Source organism: Dendrobium catenatum, unplaced genomic scaffold, assembly GCF_001605985.2.
Source record: "Dendrobium catenatum unplaced genomic scaffold, ASM160598v2 fragScaff_scaffold_819, whole genome shotgun sequence".
Taxonomy (NCBI): Eukaryota; Viridiplantae; Streptophyta; class Magnoliopsida; order Asparagales; family Orchidaceae; genus Dendrobium; species Dendrobium catenatum.
The window spans coordinates 216,959-236,417 of NW_021319281.1; the positions used below are offsets into that span (position 1 = coordinate 216,959).

General features: G+C 37.7%; 1 protein-coding gene across 2 annotated transcripts in view; it reads left to right on the forward strand.

The window, feature by feature from the left end:
- Window positions 1-3,761: 3,761 nt before the first annotated feature.
- Window positions 3,762-19,459, forward strand: part of LOC110113825 (pre-mRNA-splicing factor SYF1) — a 29,329-nt gene continuing 13,631 nt past the window's right edge. The window contains exons 1-7 of one of the 2 annotated variants that reach the window (XR_003701429.1): window positions 3,762-5,349; window positions 5,465-5,790; window positions 5,940-6,124; window positions 6,198-6,368; window positions 7,144-7,344; window positions 7,687-7,938; window positions 8,104-8,608. Coding sequence is in view for 1 of the 2 variants with exons in the window: in XM_028696698.1 (XP_028552531.1) it covers window positions 4,178-5,349; window positions 5,465-5,790; window positions 5,940-6,124; window positions 6,198-6,368; window positions 7,144-7,344; window positions 7,687-7,938; window positions 8,104-8,538 (2,742 nt within the window). In the remaining variant the exon portion in view is untranslated. Of the gene's footprint in view, window positions 5,350-5,464; window positions 5,791-5,939; window positions 6,125-6,197; window positions 6,369-7,143; window positions 7,345-7,686; window positions 7,939-8,103; window positions 8,712-19,459 lie in introns of those variants that run through there. The other variant, XM_028696698.1, reaches the window with a different exon arrangement.

A 19,459-nucleotide genomic window follows, 5' to 3' on the forward strand; every position in this document is an offset into this window, starting at 1 on the left:
TGTGCATGGAAGCCTTCGAAACATATAGATGACTTCAGAGAAGGAAAATTATTAGGTGCGGAGTGCGCACCGTCCGTACAAGTACTGGGTACTTAGCGGTACACAGCGGTACCGAGTGCAGGTACCTAGCGCCGAACAATGCTTGTGCGGACGATTCTCCCCGTCCGCACTCCGCACCTAATAATCTCTCCCAAAGAAGGCATGTGCCTGAAATGAGGACAAAAAAGAATTGCATGATATCAATTGTAATTTCAAGTAAAATCTTCTTTGAAATTAAGAGCACAATGCATTCGATCTCATACACTCCACAATCTCTATTATAAACATTATAATTGAAAAATGATTAGAGTGTGATATGTTGAAATAACATACAATAAAAGACGTGATTGAGACACTGTAAATTTATATAAGTGAATAAAAAAATTTAGGCATTAGATATGTAGGTACATTAAAATTATATAGTATTTATATAAATCCCCCTGCTTTTTGTTAATATTTTCATACATACCTATATTTCATATGTATTTATATATATAAATCCAAAACTTAGAAATTTACTTGAATAACACTCAAATCTTTGCATCATATAAAAATATTATTAATATTATTTTTAAAGTGAATTATATATTTTTATGAAGAATATATTTTGATGTAACGGAGATACTAAAATATTAAATTAAAAATTAGTCTTTATTAGAGAGTTGGTGTGCTATGTATGCGATGATCATCTTTTAATTGGTGGCTCTCTTATGATTGTTTAGATATGCGGCCGATGTTTATGGAGCCATGGAGGTAATAGTGTTGATTTCTTTGACTTACCCTTCTTGCAAAATAGAAACTACTAGATACTTAAATACTTAAAATTTATGTAGTATATATTTAAATCTCTCTAATTTTATTTAGAAAATTAATTTCATATATTTCATAATGCTTACAACTAGAGAATTATGCTTGTTGTTTAATGTCTCATATAATATGAATGAAACTTTATTTTGGATGAAATTGGCTCTCTTTCATATGCATATAATATCTATTGGAGTTTGCAACAAGCAAATTTGGTTCAATTTGGTTAGAATTTAAACTTGTTCAAATCGAGGTTCAAAAAAGAATTGACTTTAGTTTGAATAAGGGTCAATCTATGTTTAATCAAACCTTGTTCAAAATCTTAATTGAACCTTATTCTAACTTGATTCAAATAAATTTTTAACTTGGTTCCAACATTCCTTTATTTTGCGTTGTCTTGAGATGCCGTCCATAAAGAGCCCCTAATGTCGTCGTTCTTGTAATTGCATTCCCTTACACTTTTATTACGAAATCTTTTTCCCTAACACTATCAGTCCTATCAGTATGTCCTCCCTTTGTGAAATCATTTTTGTTTGGGAAGTGATTCTGTCCATGAGCGCCGAACTTCATTGGTCCCATTTGCGAACCCTTAGTAAACCCAAGTTTTGTTGGTCCCATTTGCTCTTGTTCGCAATCTCCTAATGAACTGTAGCTTCAAATGTCCTATTTGTGAGCCGCCCATAAATATCCATATTAAAATTCTATGTCGTATCAATAATTCTACCCTAATGAGCTTCATTGATCTAGATTCAATTTTGATTTGAATATATTAGAATCATGTGAGAATTGATGTTTGATTTTACTTTTTAAGTTGAGCCAATTTAATTTTGTAGGACTAATTTTAATAAATAGTTCATAAATATACAAATTTGAATTAACTTGATTTGAATTTTTTTTTTTGAATATATTTCTTAAAAAAATAAAATAACGGATATATTTATCAGATTCCTAACATTGGCCTACTAAATTAGATTTCCTTAATTTTTTTTTAATTTCAGGTTATCTTATCGATTAAACTCCCCTAGGAAGTAAGACTTTCTCGACGTATCAGGCGATTCAGGCTTAGGGGCTGTTTGGTAGAATATAGGATTTCATTTAAATAGGATTTCATAAATCTTCCAAATCCGGATTTATGAAATCCTGAGGAGATTAAATCCTGAAAACTGTTTGGTAACATTCATGATAAATTTAGTTAAATCTTATGTGATTGTTTGACTGTTCAATTCAGGATTTAAGGAGATTAAAAGAGTTGACATACATTATTAGAACAATTAAAGTACGACAAGAGAAGTTTAAATAAAATATAACAAAATTTTATTAATACTAATTAATTATTTATAATATTTTTTTTATTTAAAATCATATTTAATCATATTAATTATTTTAAAATAACTAAGTATTTAACTAAGACTAAAATGAAACGCTCCGCTCCTTTGAGAAGCAAATGATTTATCCAAACCCAAAATTCAAAACATTTTTCTGGTAAAACGACTTTACTTTCGAGTCAGAGGTGTATACACGTAATTAGAAGTTCATCATGTTCGTAGATTAATCTTTGCTTTGAATATCTTCGCTGAAACTTCTGGTGCTAGCTTGGGAGATGTTAATAATTTTATCATTATTTAAATATTATTTAATTAATTTCACTTAATTATTAATATTTTAAAGGGATTTTTACATACCTAACACTTAAAACAAGCCTATTTACCTATTTAACACCTAAACTTTCATATTTACTTATATACCACCTTCAAACCCTTATTCTCATCAAAAATAACATTCCGTCAACTCCCCACGCCTCCCGTCAACACCAAATCCCGAAAAAGGGCGGGAACCTAGAGCAGGTTCTTCTCTTGACGTGAATCGCACAGTTCACGAATCTAATGCGACACAGGCTTTTGTTTTGTGAATCAATCTGCTTGGCGAACTTCTCCCTGAATCACACTGTTAGCAAATCCAACCTTCTCGTCTTATTCAGCTTCGGCATCTGATACAGGCATGAAGAAGTTCGCGTTTGGTTCAGCTCCTATAGTTTGGTTCTGTTTTTTTTTTCCCCTTCTCCATCCCACAGTTGGCGTCTTCTCCCCTTGAATTAGCGACAAAATAGTTTCTGTAGAATAAGCTACAAAATTACAAAACAGAAAAGCATCTATGGACCCAGTCGAAATATGCCTTTATTATGATTCCTCTGCTCTGCTTTTGTTGCCATGTTAGTCTGCTTCATAGCTAGGAGGGAGAAGGCTATGTGGGGAATTAGAACAAGAGGAATGGAGCAGGCCTTGGAGATGCAGGCTAGGAGGGAGAAGGCTTCATTACTTGCACTCTTTCGAAGTCCGTGATCAATCTGCCGCCGTATTTGATTGAGAATGCGGAGAGGTTTAGGTGCGGACAAGCAAGATTCTCGCCGGATGTGATCCTTGCTGATGACTTTGATAGCGACACTTTCGCCGGAGCGAAGATCCCGGTCGTGGCGGCGCCTTCAAGACACTTATTCTCTCCGGCAGCGCCGTCGCGGCAGTGACGTCGCTCTGCGCCTTCAGGTTGTGTGTCCTGCAGGCAAGGGAGCCGGAGCTTTGGGGTCTGCTGCTGATGCCGGTTGTGCCGGCGATCTCCATTTTTCTAAAATGTTGTTCTGCTCGGATTGCTTGACCGGCCATCATACATCCGTTCTGTTCGTTCGCGCAAACGAATAGATGACGACGTGCGGGTGCTAATAAACGGAGTGGTAGAATTGAAGGAGAGGGAGAATTTAGGTGGTAGATAAGTAAATACTAATGTTTAGATGTTAGATATGTATTTTCAATAGTTTTAAGTGTTATGTATGTAAAAATTCCTATTTTAAATTATATTAATTAAAATATTCAGCAATTAGAAGTAGGTTTTACTTTACCTTCCACTATTTCGTTCGTTCGGCTTTGTTCGTTCGCACGAGTGTAGAATTTTTCACGAGTTCTTCCTCGCCGTTCGACTTTGCTCCTTCGACGATATTACCTTCCTGTTCTGTTGGATCGGAAGTTACGACATTGTTTTTTGATCTGAAGCAACAACGGGAGCTCGCTTGCCGTGAAGGTAACTTTCTCCCTTTCGCGCGCTTCTTCGACCAAATCCCGTAAATTCGCCGAACCAAAGCATTTCGTAAATCCGGGATTTACCACGAAAAGAGGGAATTTTCCGTCAACCGCGGCTTTGATTTACCGTGAGATTTGATTTTGCATTTTAGGCCGTTTGGCTGGATTTCGCCCAAATCCGGCCTAAATCCGCATACCAAACAGCCCCCCCTAGGGTTTAAACTCTTCAGTCTTTCGTTCATCCTCTTCCAGTTTCTTCCTCAACAATGGCGGAACCATCGCCTTCGACGTCGAAGGAAGCTGTGCCCATATCTGCGGAACTCTATCCATCCGAGGATGACCTCCCCTACGAAGAAGAAATCCTCCGCAACCCTTTCAACCTAATGCTGTGGTGGCGCTACCTTGTAGCCCGCGCCGATGCGCCGTTCGATAAGCGCCGCGTCATATACGAACGCGCCCTAAAGGCCTTACCGGGGAGCTACAAGCTGTGGCAAGCCTATCTCCGGGAGCGGCTTGACCGCGTTCGCTCTTTTCCAATCTCCCACGACCTCTACGGCCATCTCAACAACACCTTCGAACGTGCCCTGATTACCATGCACAAGATGCCCCGCATCTGGATCATGTACCTCACTTCCCTTACCGAGCAGCGCCTCATCACTCGTGCGCGCCGCACCTTCGACCGTGCCCTGTGCGCCCTGCCAGTCACCCAGCACGACCGCATATGGTCACCGTATCTTACTCTTGTCTCGCTCCCCGGCGTCCCCGTGGAGACCTCCCTCCGCGTCTACCGTCGTTATCTCCTTTTCGACCCTTCCCACATTGAGGACTTCATCGACTTCCTACTCCGCTCCCAGCTTTGGCAGGAGGCTTCCGAGCGCCTAGCATCCGTCCTCAACGACGATTCCTTCCATTCCATTAAGGGCAAGAACCGCCACCAGCTCTGGCTTGAGCTCTGTGACCTCCTCACATGCCACGCTACGGAGGTATCCGGTCTCAAGGTTGACGCCATCATCCGCGGGGGGATCCGAAAGTACACCGATGAGATCGGTCGCCTATGGACCTCTCTTGCTGATTATTACGTCCGCCGCAGCCTTTATGAGAAGGCACGCGATGTCTTCGAGGAGGGCCTCGCAAGTGTTGTCACTGTCAGAGATTTCTCCGTCATCTTCGACTCTTATGCCCAGTTTGAGCAGAGCGCCCTCGCTGCTAAGATTGAGACAACTGAAAACGGCTCAGATGGCAGTGATGGCGATGAAGGCGGTGATAATAATGGAATCGACAAGCTTTCAAAGAAGTTTCTTGAAGATTTCTGGTTAAATGATGATGACGATGCTGATCTTAGGCTGGCGAGGCTTGAGAGTCTCTTTGATCGTCGGCCAGAGCTGCTGAACAGTGTGTTATTAAGGCAGAACCCACATAATGTAGAGCAGTGGCACAGGTGATAAGCCATCTTTCTCTAAGCTTCATTTTCCTTCAGTTAAGCGCAGACTTGTCTGAATTCTGAATATTAATTTGTTTGGTAGTTATTTGATTATCATTCATTTACTATGCAGGCGGGTGAAGCTTTTTGAGGGAAATCCCACTAAGCAGATATTAACTTTCACTGAAGCAGTTAGGACAGTGGACCCAATGAAGGCAGTGGGGAAGCCTCACACATTGTGGGTTTCATTTGCACGGTTGTATGAGAACCATAATGATCTGGTGAATGCTAGAGTTATATTTGACAAGGCTGTGCAGGTCAACTACAAGACAGTTGACAATCTGGCAAGTGTTTGGTGTGAGTGGGCTGAGATGGAGCTGAGGCACAAGAATTTCCAGGCAGCACTTGAGCTGATGAGAAGATCTACTGCAGAACCCTCCGTTGAGGTCAAAAGAAGAGGTAACCTACTGACTGCTGGCATCATTTTGTTTCTAATTCTCACTTTTTCTTACTGGATGTGCAATGTTCTCGGATGGTACCATGGTTTAGTTTATGGAGAAATCAAAAATATTATTTGCTTTCCTGATTATAATGTTGCCTCAATGCAGTTGCTGCGGATGGTAACGAGCCTGCACAGATGAGGTTGCACAAGTCTTTGAGACTCTGGAGCTTTTACGTGGATCTGGAAGAGAGTTTAGGAACGCTGGAAAGTACACGTACTGTGTATGAGAGAATACTTGATCTGAGGATTGCTACACCGCAAATCATACTGAATTATGCCTTTCTTCTTGAGGTATCATATTTTTTTGCTTTAAAATTAACATTGCTGCCATTGAAGTTACTAATTTTTATTTTCATGCTACTAGGAGCACAAGTACTTTGAAGATGCATTTAAGGTGTATGAAAGAGGCGTCAAGATCTTTAAGTACCCTCATGTGAAAGATATATGGGTCACATACCTCTCTAAGTTTGTTAAGAGATATGGAAAGACCAAGCTAGAGCGGGCAAGAGAGCTTTTTGAGCATGCAATTGAAAAGGTGTGCAATAATTTCAGTTTTTCTCATGTTACAGCACGAACAATTCATTATGCATTAGCATTAAAAAGCAGTGTCTTTTATTAATTTGCAAGTAAAAGCATCAAGCTTCGATTGTTCATCACCGGCTGCTAATTAAATATTTAGTTCTTGTGCTGGTGCTGTATTTTATTTGGACTATGCTTTATATCATGTGTGTATATTTTTGCCTTAATTCCCTTTTTAATTGCATTAACCTAGATTTGTTCCATCATATGAGCTTTTTTTATTTTACTGTAAAACTTTACGTGAAATAGCATTCACGCACAGCTACTTTAATTTTCGATGGTTCTTTGTAATGATTGTTTGTTTTTCTGATGGACTAAGTCCAGTTCTTTTAGTTTGAAATTGTTGGTCAAGCTGTAGTCATCTAACTTTTGGTCTTCCTCACGTCTTGTGTTCCAAAATGGCATTAGTAGTTACTTTTTTTTCTTTAGGAAGAAATAATTTGTCATTTTTATTTTTTTCCTTATTGTCCATGCTTTTAATGTTCATTAACGACTATTAATATTTGCACCTAATTTACCATGAAGCCTTATGTGTTTACACCCCTGTTTGTTCTATTCCTCTGAGGTGTTTTCCAACTTTTCTTTCCTCTGAAATTTTAATCATGTCGGAGTTATGTGACTCTACTTCTTTGTTACGGTAAGCTAGAAGTTTTCAGTTAAACATAATTCATGATTGTTGAGTCAAACTTTTTCACACAAAAGTTCCATGATACATTCTTTGTTTCCATTAGGCACCTGCACAAGATGTGAAGCCATTATATCTGCAATATGCTAAACTGGAGGAAGACTATGGACTAGCGAAACGGGCAATGAAAGTCTATGACCAAGCTGTAAAAGCTGTCTCTGATGGTGAAAAGCTGAGTATGTATGAGATCTACATCGCTCGTGCTGCTGAAATTTTTGGCATTCCAAAAACAAGGGAAATTTATGAGGTAAGCTTCTTGCCTTCATATTCAGCAGTTTCATGTTACAGCAGTCTCTCATTGTAAGGAATTTAGGTAAACACATTGAATGCATATGACGTTTCCATTTGAGAGATGTCTTAAAATTTGTCTAGGTTTAACAGAAAAACATAACCCAATTAAATTAAAGGAAGATTAACGTTTTATGTTCCCATCTTTAGTCTGATAAAATAACTGCAAATTTCATGATATCTTATCCTTTAGCCTTGTAATTAGTTCTTTTTTTGGAATATACTTTATTATATTAGTATCTTGCGATAGACTTGTTTCTTAAATGTTCTAACTTCCATTTTTTTTTTGTGTTTTTTGCAGCAAGCCATTGAGTCTGGCCTTCCAGATAATGCTGTTAAAACGATGTGCATGAAGTACGCTGAACTTGAGAGGAATCTGGGAGAGATTGATCGGGCTCGTGCAGTTTTTGTGTTTGCATCACAATTTGCTGATCCACGTTCTGATTCTGATTTTTGGAAGAAGTGGAATGATTTTGAAGTCCAACATGGTAATGAGGATACATTCAGGGAGATGCTTCGTGTCAAACGCAGTGTCTTAGCTAGCTTTAGCCAGGTAAGTTGCCATCATTGCATGAAACCGTTGACATTGTAATGTTAATAATATTAATCATTTTATTTTACTTTCTATTACTTGCCTATTGAAGATTCATCTTTCCCGAGATTTGATGATGTTCATGAAACTCATATTTATTTTTATTTTTTCATCCACCTTTTGCAGACTCATTTGATCCTTCCTGAATATTTAATGCAAAAAGATCAGAAATTGAACCTAGAGGAAGCAGTGGACACTCTTAAGAGGGCCGGAGTTCCTGAAGATGAAATGGCTTCTTTAGAAAGACAATTGGCTCCCTCCTCTGCTAACTTGTCTGCTAAAGATGGAAGCAGAATGATGAACTTCATAAGCGCTGGAGTTGAGTCACAGCCTAACAATGAGAAGGTAAACGCTAACAATGAGGATATAGAGTTGCCAGAAGAAAGTGATTCAGATGATGAAAAAATTGAAATAGCTCAAAAGGATGTCCCTGCTACTATCTTTGGAGAATTGGCACACAAAGTCACTGTAGATCAGAAGGAAGTTGCTGGTTCTGAGGAAAGTGGGGTGAATGCTCCTTTAGGTGCCCTTGAGAGAATAAAGAGACAAAGAAGGCAGTAGTACACCTTGTTAACAATGCTTCAAGTTTCTGAGTACAGTTTGAGGGATGCTTTTGACCTGTAAACAACTGGTATGATTTTCTTGTTTCTAAAGGAATTTGCTTGTGTTATTAAGACATACAATGCATGAAATGATTTTTTTTGTAGCATTATTAGCAGTGGAGTATTATTTCATCGGTGAGTAGTCTATTAATTTGACATTTCAGTCATCTTCTTTGGGCTTATATGGGACGCCATCATGCCACAATACCTGAATAATTTGTAATGTATATGAACATTTGCTAGCCTATATGTTCATTTGTTGCAATAGTGATTGTGTTCATGAAGCCAGTGCTTTAAAACATGCTATGTTTCTTTGGGCTTGATTAGCAATATTATTTCAATTGGCACAACCCTTCCTTCTTGCTTTTTCCTCTATCTTCTCATCAAATTTCCACTTGAGGGGTCTAGGGTTTCTAATTTGGATCTAATATTCAATGTTACTCTAGTTTTCTTTAACAAAACATTTGTTATTTTCGATGAAAACAAAAGTAAATGGTAAAATTTGACATCAGGCTTAAAAGAGTTTTGGCCTACTGCTAGCAATTAATGTAGCAACACAGATGATTGAAATTTCATGCAAAAGAAAGAAATTTAGATTATACAAATCTTAAAAAATTTAGTCATACTTTCAACTAATAATTAAAAATTGTTAGAAGAAGAGAATGAAAAAGAAACGGAGAAGATGCCACTTAAAAGAAAGCTTCACCATTCTGCAATAAATTAAATCTCGAAAGTATAAGGATTTGATCATCCAAATGCAAATTTTTATTAACATAAGTATCTTATATAGATGCCTTACATATGTATTTTATAAATCCCAATTAGAGTCGAAGAAAATTGATTAAGGAAATCACCAAAAGAGACCACTCAGTCTTAAGTAGTCTCAAATGATAGAGTTCCTCAAATGACCTCACAAGTCAAGCAAAATATAGTTAGTTAAAGTTTCAAATGGTTTTTATCATAACAATCACGAGAAATGAATCATAAAAATGGAAATGAAATAATGAACTCAACATAGTCGAGGAACTAGGGCAACAAAAAATATAATGCTTAAATAGAAACATAAATTTGAAACGAACTTCACTCAACCAAGGAATTATAATTTTTATTGATTTTGCTCGACTTATTAATTGGACAACAATAGCCTTAGCAATAAGATAACATCATCAACATGTAAATATAATTTGACACAATTAACTTATTACAATCAAAAGTTATATTAGAAATTCAAATTTAAATTTCAACATGATTGTTATAAACTCATAGTGCAAATATATAATTTTTACTATGGTTGTAAACATTAAGATCCACATCAAATTTGTTTGACTTTAAAAAATTCAGTTATGATGAATTTAGTTGACATTCGTCTAACAAAATTGGGCATAATTATTGAATTTCTTGTTGATGTAACCATTCATCATCACTTGTAGAATTTCATAGTCTATAGTGATGTAGAACACTCAAGGGTCTAAGGTTCCTAATATAACTAGAATGATGTAGTGGATGTGAATCACTCAAAAGCAATAAGAATTCACAGATCAAAGACTATTAAGCACACAAAAATTTACTTTATTTGGTTTTAAACCTGAAAACATATGCAAAAGATAACGCTTATGGTTAGGATTTAATAATTACTATATAATAATTACTATAGCCGTGTTTGTATACAATTTATCCATTGATAAGTTTGTGGGCACACAGCTATTTGAAATTTTCATAGATTTAAACCTATAACTTTTTAATATTATTTTGAAGATTAAAAAGATGCTAGATGAGTGGAGAATGAGTCTGTTGATTCCTATTTTTATGAATAAAGGTGATGCACAAGATTGTACGAATTATAGAGGAATTAAATTAATGCATCGTATTTTAAAACTATGGTAGAGAGTTATGGAGCATAGATTAGGGCGTGATACTAATATTTCTCAAAATCAATTTGGATTCTTGCAGGGTAGGTCTATTATGGAAGCTATACATTTATTGAGAAGTTTGATGGAGAATTATAGAGAGAACAACGAGGATTTACATATGATATTTATTGATTTAGAGAAAGCATATGATAAAGTTCCTAGAGAAGTGCCATGGAGAGTTCTAGAAAAGAAAGGGGTTAATGATGCTTATATTCAAGTCATTAAGGATATGTATGCAAGAGATATACTTGTGCACAAACACAAGGTGGTTTGACCAAGTATTTTCCTATTTCAGTTAGATTACATCAAGGATCAACTTTAAGCCCATATCTTTTTGCTGTAGTCATGGATATTCTTACTAGACATTTGCAAGAGGTTGTACCCTAGTGTATGCTTTTTGCTAATGATATTCTTCTTATTGATAAGACTAGAGAGGGAGTTGAATGTAAACTTGAATTATGGAGGTCAACTTTGGAGTCTAAAGGCTTTCGTTTGAGTAGATTTAACAATGAATATATGGAGTGTAATTTTAGTTAGATCTAGTGGGGGGATTGAGACTTTGGGCGATCAAGTCATTAATAGGAGTACACGTTTTAGATATTTTGGGTCTATTGTTCAGTGTGATAGTGAAATAGATGGAGATATTATTAGTAGAATTCAAGTTGGATGGTTGAAGTGGAGGAATGCATCGTGCTTGGTGTGTGATAGAAAAGTCCCCCTCAAACTTAAGGGAAAATTCTATAAGATGGTGGTGAGACTTGCAATGCTTTATGATGCATAATGTTGGCCATTAAAAGAGAAGAATAAAATTAAGTGTTGCAGAGATGAGGATGCTCAGGTGGATGAGTGACTTTACTCTTAGAGACAGGATATAAAATGAGCATATATGTGAAAAGGTTAGAGTAGCTCTGGTGGAAGATAATATTATAGCGAGTCATCTTAGATGGTTTGGTCACATAAAACGACGACCTTCTAATAACCTATTAAGAAAGTAGATGTATTAGATTTGACTTATGTTAAGAAAGGTAGATGTAGACCTAAAAAGACGTGGTTAGAAAATATTATAAATGACCTTTCTTTATTAGATTTAAATGATAATTTGACTATTCACATGACACAATGGCGAAAAAGGATTCATGTAGCTGACCCCACATAGTGGGATAAAGGCTTATTGTTGTTGTTTAAGTAAAATGAATGCAATGTAATGTGCAAAAATGTAGCGGTCGGTGGCCGGCATTGGCGGCAGTGTGGCCAGCTATGGGCAATTGGTAGTGGTGGCCAGCGACACAAGAGGCGATGGCTGGTGGTTGCCAGCGGCGACTGCGGCGATTGGCGGCGGGCGGGCAACGGTGGTCGGCTATTGGTGCATGGAGGCGACGGGCGGCGACAATTGAAATGAATTTCCGGTGTATTTGGAGCTTGCTCAAATCAGAATAATCTCAAATAAACCAAAAATGAACTAGATGGTGAATTCCAAATGCACCAAAATTTTATATTGCTTTTTTTTTTACATCAAACCAAATGCCTTTACTCTTAAAACCCATGCATTTGGAATATTTTGCACTCTCTTTGTAGGCAACCAAACAACCCCTAAATTTGAAATGAATTTTCTTTTCATCTCTATATTTGCTTTCAAAAACTGCTTCTTTTTGTTTCTTTTGTTGGTGTTTCCCTTCTTTCTTCTTTAGCATTTTCTTTCTTTTTGGACCTGTTCATATCTTAAGATTGTGGTTTAGCCTCTTCTTTTTTCTGCTACCTTATTTTGTCGTATATATCAGTTACACATTCTGTTTGCTATTTGATATTGGTGTGACTAAGTATGCGATTTAGAACTTGTTTACAACTTTACATCTCTTCCGATGATAGACAGGACAACTCATTTTATATTTCTGTGAAAAAGAGGTGTAGAAAGCTAAAATCATGAATTAAAATAGTTTGATGTTATAGGATCGTGTGCTTTTGCTCCAGGAATGTGCCTAATGACTGGAAATCCTCCCCAATATTTAGTCAAGTATTTGTGTGCTGCCACCAAATTTCAAAGGATGAAGAAATGTTGCGTAAGCAAACAATTAAAGAACTTTGTGGATCTTTGCATAGATTATTGATTGATGACTTCAAATTTGAATTAATTTCAGATTTGCATCAATTAGGGATGCTTCATAAAATAGTTGTATTAATTTGGAAAGTATTTGAAATTCAAAATGATTTGAATTCAAATCTGAATACTTTTCAAATCAATAGTGATCTAATTTAGGAAATTTATGAATGGAGGGGAGCAAAGGGACCGACCATGCAAGGGGTTGCATTAATGGAGATGATTGGGGGTGGATCAAAGGGCCCAAATCAAATCATAATTGAAATTCAAATAGGTTTGCTTTAAATAACTTTCCTAAAATGAAACAAGATAGATTAGGAAATAAATTTCAAATTTCAAATAAAAGAAATCAGATTTTAATACTATCCTTTTTGTGATTTGCATACAATAAGGAAAGCACTAAAGAGTAATTCGAATTTGGAGGCAAATGGAGAGGGATTGATTGGGGCCGGTGGTGGTGGGAGGAGGGGAAGTGGGGTCTTGGGCCGGTGGCTAGGTGGAGGGAATAAGGGAGGTGGCCGTCTAGGAGGTGGTGTTGGAGTGGTCGATGGGTGGAGGAGGGGAAGAGGGAAGCTTGGCCGGCGATTATGGAGGGTTTGACCAGCGGTCAAGGGAGAAGGAGAGGTAGAGCGGCGATTAGAAGAAAGAAGAAGGGGAATTAGAGAAGGAGAAAGGAAGTGTAGGTAAAGAAAGATAAACTATGAGCCCTGACACTTCCTGCGGTTGATGGGTAATACTTTGCCCTCACCTAGGGATTTCAAACCACGAGCCTGGACACTTCCTATGGCTGGTGGGTGTTGCGATGCCCTCATTTAGGGACCTCTACTCTCCTAAGAACTCTCATAGCTCTTAAGAACAAAGTGCAGAATTTTTTCTTAGTAATCATCCATTAACCTCAAATGATGATTGATGAGTAGGCTTTAAATAGCCAACATATAACGATGGAAAACAAAAAGACAAACATGCCCCTAGGACTTACATAGGACTACTCCATCAAGTGAGGGTAGAAACGGAAAAAAATGCATAAATAATTTAAAATACAAATAATAATTTAAAATAAAGTGGGGCGATCATGGCCGTCGATGTTCGACTCATCCTATGATAAACTTTCACAGTCGGATGTCCTCATCATTCTCCCGGGGTGGAAAAGAGATCGACTCAGTCGAGTACGCATCCCGGAAGCGCAACTATGCTTTGATACCAAACTGATGTAGAATGATATGACAAATTAGAGATGGGGACATTGATTTGAGGAATTAAAAGACTTGACAACATAGGAATTTTAATTAAGGAAGGATATTTGAATTAACTCCTAATTAAAATTCAAATGAGCATGATTTTAGTGGGTTCCTAAAATAACTTTGTTAGACCGGTCCTCCATGGACCGGTCCAGCCGGCCCAGCACCTTGGGCCGGTTCAGTGCGTATACAGGCGGAGGAAGTCGGCGGAAGATAGGTGGAAGGAACCGATGGGGTCCACTTGATTTTCAAAGTGAATTTTGGAGCCAAAAGGAGGAGAAGCAAGGGCAATTAGGTCCTTTTGTATTAGATTTGAATTTTATGCATTAAGTAGGGAGTAAAGGGGGGAATTAGGGTTATGTCATGTTTTGGTGAAATTTTCTTGTCTTCTTTGGGTGCTTGGGCTCTAGATTGAATTCTAGAGATTTGGAGAGTGCGATCCTCCTCTCGAATAGAGGATCCTTGTATCTTTGCTATTTTTCTTGCATCTATTAGTAAAATACAAGTATTTTCTCCACGTTTTCTGCAGTTTTTCTCTGTTTTTCTTCAGATTTGGGCTGTTTTCCCTGCTGTGGACAGCGGTTGGATTTGTGATTTGTTGCCAGAGTGATTAGAAAATACTTGAAATCAAGTATTTCCTATCAAACTTATCTTATTTTAAGAAGGAATTTCAGATTCCAAATAGATTGGAATCTGTAATTAAGAACCTCCAAGTTAAGAAAGAGAATTTAAATCAAGTCCTGTTATTAAATTTAGATTTATTTGATTGGAAATCTGAATTAAAACTTTCTTAATATAAGTTATCCTATTTTAGGAATGGATTTCAAATTCAAATCAAATTAAATTTTAAATTTGAAAACTTTCATAATTTAAGATTTCTTATAAATGAAAAGTGTTAAATGGAGGATTTGAATTTTGGAGGTAACGGAGAGGGAAATTTGAATTTGAATCTTCTCCAAATAAAGGAAAGAGGGAGAGGTGGGTCGGCCCCTTGATGGGGGTTTATTTTGGGTGAATTGATTTCCTTCTTTAATGAGAATCTCAAATTGGGAAAGGATTTAAGGTCCTTTCAAAATTTAAAATTCAAATTAAATTCATGGGAGGGAAAGCCTTATTAATTAATTCAAAATATGAGGGATAATTTGAATTTCAAATCAATTTTTAAATTTGAAATTCAAATTTTAGGGTTTCCCAAAATATCTTGAATTAAATTAGGGAAAGGACTAATGGGTCCATGGGAAATAGAATCCAAGGGGAATGGGGGGTTTTGATCGGTGGCAAGAATGCGGGAAGTTGGCTGGCGGCTATAGGAGGGGGGTTTGGTGGGTTGGCTGGCAGTTTGAGAAGGTGTTTGGGTCGGCGGTCGGGTGCCTTTTGGCCTAGGGTTTGGGTGGAGTTTTCGGCCACGAGGAGAAATAGATATGGGGAGGTGGCGGCTAGGGTTGAAAATGGAGAGGGGTCTGTTAAGGGTTAAACACAAGGTGACCGACGGCTTGGAGGGGGAAGGAGGAGGCGGCAGTTAAGAAAAATAAGGAGAATTAGAGAAGGAGAAACGAAGTGTAGGGTAACAAATATAAACCATGAGCCCCGACGCTTCCTGCGGCTGATGGGTAATACTTTGCCCTCACCTAGAGACTTCAAGCCACGAGCCCGAACACTTCTTGCGGTTGGTGGGTGTTGCGATGTCCTCACCTAGAGAGTTCCACTCTCCTGAGAACTCTCATAGGTCTTAAGAACAAAGTGCAGAAATTTTTTCTTAGTAATCATCCATTTACCTTAAATGATGAGGAGGAGGCTTTAAATAGACACCATACAACGAAGGAAAACAAAAAGATAAATATGCCCTTAGGGCTTACATAGGACTACTCCCTCAAGTGCGGGTAGAAATGGAAAAAATGCATAAATAATTTAAAATACAAATAATAATTCAAAATAAAGTGGGGCGATCATGGCCATCGATCTTCGACTCCTCCTATGATAATTTTCACGGTCGGATGTCCTCATCATTAATACTCCTCCCAAAACTCTATGATAGAGGTTTAACATTCTAAGTTTGTTTATAAATTTTTTTTTTGTGGGGTTGCTAAGCTCTTTGGTGAATATATCAACAATCTATCTTCTACATGGAGTGCAGTTTAATTTACTTTTTATGAAATAGCTATCCACTTCCATTCATTTGGTACAATAATGTTGTATAGGATTGTGAGCAATGTAGTGGCATAATTATTGTCAAAGTTTATCTTTATAGTCTCTTTCTATTTGATTTTTAAATCTCTAGAATGATATTAATCAATAGGAGTTCGGAGATGACTCAAACAATTGCTCTGAATCAGATCCAACATTAGATCTTGAAATGATATATTATTTCTTGATTATACTTGCCATAAGATTTTCTCCCAAAAGTGTGTAGTGTCATGAAGTGAATCTTGTGTCTACTGTTGACTCCACATAGTCATCATTAGTATAACCTTCAAGTTTATAGTGTATCATATTTTTGTATATATATATTTTTTATAGACTTGCTTTAAGGAACCTGAGGATTCTGTAAGCAGCTTGAAGTTGAGGTTCTTTAGATTTGTGCATAAATTATGAGAATTATTGCAAAGTCAATGTGAAGGCTTGTGTGTTACAGGTAGATTAATTCATAACTAATCTTTAATGTCCACTGTTATTTCTTCTTCATTTGTATCTAATTTTTGACTTTGCTTAGAGTTTTACATGGCTTATAGTAAATCATCTTTGTTTTCTTTAATAGGTTTATAATATATTTTTATTGAAAGATAAAGATTCCTTGGTCTGATCGAACAACTTTTATACCTGGGATGTATTATTTGAGTTTGCCTGGTTTCTTAATTTTTAATTCTTCACAAAGTTTCTTCCTGAGTGATTCATTTCCTTCACTATGGTTAGCTGTAATAATTATATCATCAATAGATTTAGTAAGAATTGAAGTGAAGTATTTTATGAAGAGGGCATGGTTTCTTTGACTTTGTTATACCTCATGTTATATATGGCTTTTGTAAATTTATTAAATCATGCTCTTGGGCATTGTTTGAGATTATAAAGTACCTTTCTTAATTTGCAAATCTTTTTTTTTTTTTTTGAAAGTGCTGTCGGATCCTAGTGGAGTGTTCTCATATAAATGTCTTCTTTAATATCTCCATGTAAGTTATCATTCTTCATGCACACTATTGCATGGTCCATCTAATTATAGTGGAAAAAAGTTAATGAAAATTATATTCTTTTTTGCATCAACAACAACTATTTTTTGAGAGTCAATTCTATAGGATTGAGTATATCTTTTGATATCAAATTTATTTTTTTAACGCTTCAGGTTATCAACTGCTTTGTATTTTAATAAAAAGATCAATTTGCATCATACAATTTTTTCTCTTTTGGTAGCTCAACTTATCCTAAATGCAATTTTTTTAGGGCATTCATGTCTTCTCTCATAGTATCCTTTCCAACCATTAAAAAAGCGGACGAGGCGTCCGCATTGAGTCGCGCCTCAAGTCGAGGCGGAAGTCATGCATATCGGGGCTTATGCCTCGAACCATCCAGCGAAGGTTACGATTTTTTCGCACGAGGCATACGCATCAGAGCGTAACGCCTTGAGGCAGTACAAGGCACCGCTTCAAAATTTTTTCTTCAGTATATATGTAAATACGATGCAGCCGATTCATGTTTGCGTATATGATTAGGGCTTCCTGTGAGTTGAAAGGCAAACTGGAGGCGAAGCCGTGAGGGAAAGAGACAAAGCCGTGAGGAAAAGAGACGAAGCTGTGAGTGCAGGAGACGACGCAGGAAACAAAGCCGAAAGCAATAACGATTTCGAAAGCAGGAAACGAAGTCGAAGTTGTTAGTACAGGAAATGTTCAAGCATCGATTAGGTCGGAAGAGTAGGTGAACGGTGTTGTGGGCCTTGACTTTGACGTGCAGTAACGAAAGCTTGAATAACTCCTAATTCAGCTTTCTTTCATTCGTCTGCTCAGTACATGCTCGGTACTGCTAGGTATTGCTAGGTACCGCTCGGTACCGAGCAAGTATATGCTCGGTACTGAGCGATACATGCTCGGTATCACTAGGTACATACTTGGTACCGAGCCAGTACCGGTCGGTACCGAGCAAGTATATGCTCGGTACAGAGCGGTATATACTCGGTACCACTAGGCACATGCTAGGTACCGAGTAGTATATGCTCGGTACCGACCGGTACATGCTTAGTACCGTTATGTGCATGCTCGGTACTGCTCGGTATCTTTTCATACAAACAATTTACGAACTTTAAAAACAAGCAGAATTTCAAAATTACTCTTACAATAAAATTTTGTTTCGGGGGCGCTGCCCCCGGAAACTCTCGCAGGGGCGTTGCCCCTTGATCCCGCGACCTGACCGGGCAAGTCGAACCCCACCAGGGGGCAGCGCCCCCTTGGACCCCAGGCAGACCAGTATATTGTTGTATTCGTGTTATCCTATTGTTGATTTTTTATGTTGATTATTTAATATTTCTATAAATTATTAGCATGACTATTGGCACAAGAAGAAAGATCCTTCATGGAAATATGAAACTCAAGTTGAAGTGTCAGGCGAAGGTGCAAAGAAGGGATATGTTTACATGAAATGTAATTTTTGTGAGAAACGCATAACTGGTGACGTCAAGAGGTTGAATGATCATCTAGACTGCACTCATGTCAATGTGGGACCATGTGCAAAAGTACCTGATGAGGTGAAAAAGGAATGTACATATTATTTAAAGAAGTTTGCCACCACAAAGGAGGTCAAACAAAGAAATATGGAAGAGATGATAGGAAACTCTTCTTACTATGGATCACAACATGAAGGTTCCAGTACTGGAAGCCATCTAGTTTCTTCTGACCGAGATAGTTGGGGGCCCATGGATAGATTTATGCTAAATATTGATAACGAGGAAAACATAAATACTCAGGATATTCAGCCTCCTACAGCTATAAAAGAACTCAGGAACAGAGTTTATTTGGATATCGACTGATTCATCTATGAAAATGGAATTCCATTTAAAGTTGTTAGGAGTCCGTTATGGATCAATATGTTACGATATGTTGGAAGCTATGGAAAAGGACTACAACTTCCAAGCATGTATGAGCTGAGGACTTGGATGCTAAATGAGGAGGTTAAGACAACTTCAAAAATGGTGGATGATGTTAAGAATACTTGGATTGAGACAGGAGTGACAATAATGTCAGATGGTTGGTCAGATATTCGCATAGAAGTATTCTCTGTTTAAAATTGCGCAATTAGAGGCGCGCCTTTGCGCAATTTGACCAAAAAACGCCTTGAGGCTTACGCAATTCTTCACCTGGCTGAGGCGTACGCCTCACCTGGACTGAGGCGCAATTGCGCAATTCTGGGTGAGGCGTACGCCTCACAGAATAGGCCCCACCCACTTAAAATGAACCCTCTTCCTCCCTTCATCCCGTACGGTCTCCCTCATTTCCGAAAAATTCCCTTCTAGCTCTCTGTTCGCGAAACCAAAGGCGTCCCGCACGGTCGGCCATCCTTCCCGCCGCCTCTCCCGCCGGCGCCGCCTCTCTCCGGCGAAGTTGAAGTGTCCGACCGCCTCGTAGGAGAAGTCCACAAACGATTTTAGGTATTTTTTTT